This window comes from Etheostoma cragini, chromosome 14 (assembly GCF_013103735.1).
Source record: "Etheostoma cragini isolate CJK2018 chromosome 14, CSU_Ecrag_1.0, whole genome shotgun sequence".
NCBI lineage: Eukaryota > Metazoa > Chordata > Actinopteri > Perciformes > Percidae > Etheostoma > Etheostoma cragini.
In genome coordinates this window covers 24,103,269-24,106,986 of record NC_048420.1, presented here as the reverse complement: position 1 = coordinate 24,106,986, position 3,718 = coordinate 24,103,269, and the positions used below count along the sequence as shown (strand labels likewise).

The window sequence follows — 3,718 nt, the reverse complement described above, 5'->3', positions numbered from 1 at the left end:
GAGCCGTTATGGACCAATCAACAAGTGCCTGATGTAGAGGATTTCTTATGGACATGGTAGGGGGGACGGGGTGGGGGGTTCTGGTTGGGACTATTTTAACTCATCTATGCTATTGATTTAAGTGGTTTTTGTCTCAAAGTGGATTCTGCTGAACCGGTTTTTATATCGCACGTCTCTAACGGCGTTTTTCCACCGCCGGTAACCGCTCGCCACGACGCACTGAGCGTCCGTTCTCCGCTGCAGATTAGTAGCCGTGGCTGGTCGTCATAGCAACAAACTGCCGTGACCTAACGCAACACACACACACACACACACACACACACAAACACACACACACACACACAGTGGAAGGTGTGTTTGATTCTCGGCGTGTTGCCGCAGCAAGAAAATTAGTTTCTAATGGAAAAAAAATCACCAACCGGCCAATCAGCTGTCTGCAGCAATTAGAGAGGATTTTGTCCGACCAATCGGCAGTCTGCAGCAATTAGAGAGGATTCTCTCCGACCAATCGGCAGTCTGCAGTGATTAGAGAGGATTCTCTCCGACCAATCGGCAGTCTGCAGTGATTAGAGAGGATTCTCCCCGACCAATCAGCAGTCAGCAGCGATTATAGAGGATTCTCTCCAACCAATCAGCAGTCTGCAGTGATTAGAAACGATTCTCTCCGACCAATCAGCAGTCTGCAGGTTTTTTCCTCAGCAGCTTGGAGCTTAGACTGAGGTAGTACTACATAAAGTACCTGTTACAGGTACCAGGGAGTTATTATCGTCATGGAAAACCCAAAAAGGCGAGTCAAGGCGAGTTGAGTCGGTACCACGCGGTGGAAAAACCCCAAATGTTAAAGATTAAATGATTGGTTAACGTCTTCTCACCATCACGCCTGGCGTCTGTTTCACATTATAACCCGTGATCATAAACCGTGTTTTAAATAAAGTCCTGAACGCCAACGCCTGTCTCTGGGGCTCAGAGCGTCTTTTTGAAGTTGTGTCCTCATGTTGTCCTCATGTTGTCCTCATGTTGTCTTCATGTTGCCCTCATGTTGTCCTCATGTTGTCCTCATGTTGTCCTCATGTTGTCCTCATGTTGTCTTCATGTTGCCCTCATGTTGTCTTCATGTTGTCCTCATGTTGTCCTTATGTTGTCATCATGTTGTCATCATGTTGTCCCCATGTTGTCCTCATGTTGTCATCATGTTGTCTTCATGTTGTCCCCGTGTTGTCCTCATGTTGTCCTCATGTTGTCCTCATGTTGTCCTCATGTTTCCTCATGTTGTCTTCATGTTGCCCTCATGTTGTCCTCATGTTGCCCTCATGTTGCCCCCATGTTGCCCTCATGTTGTCCTCATGTTGTCCCCATGTTGTCCTCATGTTGTCCTCATGTTGTCCTATATTAATGTTCTTATTAATTCCCCAAAATAACATGACGCTCTTTGCCAAGTACAAATCTCTACTTTCATTAATTTTGGGGCGTCTTATTCAATTTTACAGCATTGTAAAACAAATGGAAGTGTTTTTGAAATAGTATTGAGTAAAAGTTGACATATTCCAGTCTGTGATTATCATCAACATCCATTCCTTTAATTTTAGTCTCAATAATTCCTAATTTCTGCTTTTCTAACTCAAACATTAGGCATAATTTCCTATAAATGAGGTTTATTGACCATAAATTCCAAAAATAACTGTAAAACTAAAGTTAATAAGTTAGTGTTACGTAGTGTTACACGTCAAAAAAAGTGACAAACATTGGAAAAAAAGCATCAAAAGTGTTGAAAAAAGGGACAAAAAGTTAAAAACATCGATACAAAAGGGTTGATTGGACGGGAAGACAACACGAGGGTTAAAAATGTGACACGTGGGACACGATCCCTGGTCTCCTGGGTCAAAGTCCCGGGTTTCCCCCATCAGCCACAACAAGCCAAACTGCTGCCAGCTTCTTCTCTTTTTAACTACTAAAACTACCCCGGTCCAGTCTTTCTTGTCGTTTAAGACGCCGGGTGTGATGCCGACTGTTTCCGGGGTTGTTGTCGACCCGCTTGGCTACAGGAAGTGCCTGGAGGACGTCCGGAGGACATTTACCCCTAGAGACACCAGACATGCACCTCTGTATGTTTCATAGCTTTACTTTGACCCTCGTGTTGTCTTCAGGTCAAACTGGACCCGTTTTCAAAGGTTTTTGTTAGGTATCTGAAATAAAGGAAGTCGGAATACGGGTGAAAAATGTTGGAAAAAGCCGAAAAATCGCTGAAAGAAAAATCAAATATGCCAAAAAAATACCAAAACGTCAGAAAGAAACGTCCTTAAAAAGCAACAAAAACGAGATAAGTTTCTCCTGGTCACAGGGAAGACAACACAAGGGTCAAGGGTTAATTTAAGGGGGGGGGGCTGAGTACCCAGGGTCCTCATGGAGGAGGGGCCCAAAAGATGCTGAAGAGCTGTGGATCCGAGGGGGGGGGGGGGGGGGGGACCCCAGGGACCCCAGGGACCCCATAGAAGATGCCTTTGTACAGGACCCAGAATGCTACTCCCCTGTCTGTATATGCTCGTTTTTGCTGATATAAACTTTAATTTTACTTAATTTTACTACGTTTATCTTATTATACGCTCATGTGTACATAAGGAGACACGATTCCACCGTGAAGCTTTAATTTTACAGATGTAGACGGACATTCTGCCTGATATGTGGAGGAGTTATTCCTCTTGGAGGAGAATAAACGATGGATTTGTGTCGGTGTGTGTTTTTTGTGTTTTTTCATTCTTAATTTCCAAAAAGCCTCGTTGCCGCTCCGGAGGACGGCTCCTCACCCTCGTGTTGTCCTCCCGGCGGAAGACATCTTGGATTAGTTTTATTTTCTTGATTTATTTCAACGTTTTTGAGTGGTTCAACACGCTGATTACAGATCTCGTCCTCTGATGGCGTTGATTATAATAATTAGTATTTATCTCTACGCTTCAATTACAGCGTCTCCGTTTGGATTGGATGAGATTTATGTTGTCCTCATGTTGTCCTCATGTTGTCCTCATGTTGTCCTCATGGTGTCCTCATGGTGTCCTCATGGTGTCCTCATGTTGTCCTCATGTTGTCTTCATGTTGTCCTCATGTTGTCCTCATGTTGTCCTTATGTTGTCCTCATGGTGTCCTCATGTTGTCCTCATGTTGTCCTCATGTTGTCCTTATGTTGTCCTCATGGTGTCCTCATGTTGTCTTCATGTTGTCCCCATGTTGTCCCCATGTTGTCCCCATGTTGTCCTATATCAGTTTTCTTTTTAATTCTCCAAAATAACATGATTGATTCCACCCAACTCAAACATTTGGTCTAATTTACTATAAATGAGGTTTATCAACCAGAAATTTCAAAAATAAATGTAAAACTAAAGTTAATATAACTTAATAATAATAAAATTATTATTAAAATTAAATAAAAATAATATCTTAGTGTTACGTAGTGTTGAAAACGTCAAAAAAATGAACAACACAAAAGTGTTGAAAAAAGGGTCAAAAACGTGAGAAAAAGTTAAAAACATCGATAATTAGTGTCAACAAAAGTGTTGATTTTCAATTCTGACGGGAAGACAACACGTGGGACCCTACAGGACGAGATGAGGGGTCTCTGGGACCTGTAGGACGAGATGAGGGGTCTCTGGGACCCTGGAGGACGAGAGGAGGGGTCTCTGAGACCCTGTAGGACGAGATGAGGGGTCTCTGGGACCTGGAGGACGAG

General features: G+C 43.3%; 1 protein-coding gene across 1 annotated transcript in view; it reads left to right on the top strand.

Moving 5' to 3' along the window:
* LOC117957217 (collagen alpha-1(XIV) chain-like) overlaps window positions 1–2,489 on the top strand; it is a 146,732-nt gene extending 144,243 nt beyond the window's left edge. Inside the window, exon 36 of the mRNA XM_034892813.1 lies at window positions 2,394–2,489. Within this exon, the coding sequence (XP_034748704.1) occupies window positions 2,394–2,489 (96 nt within the window). The remainder of the gene's footprint in view (window positions 1–2,393) is intronic.
* The last annotated feature ends 1,229 nt before the right edge of the window (window positions 2,490–3,718 follow it).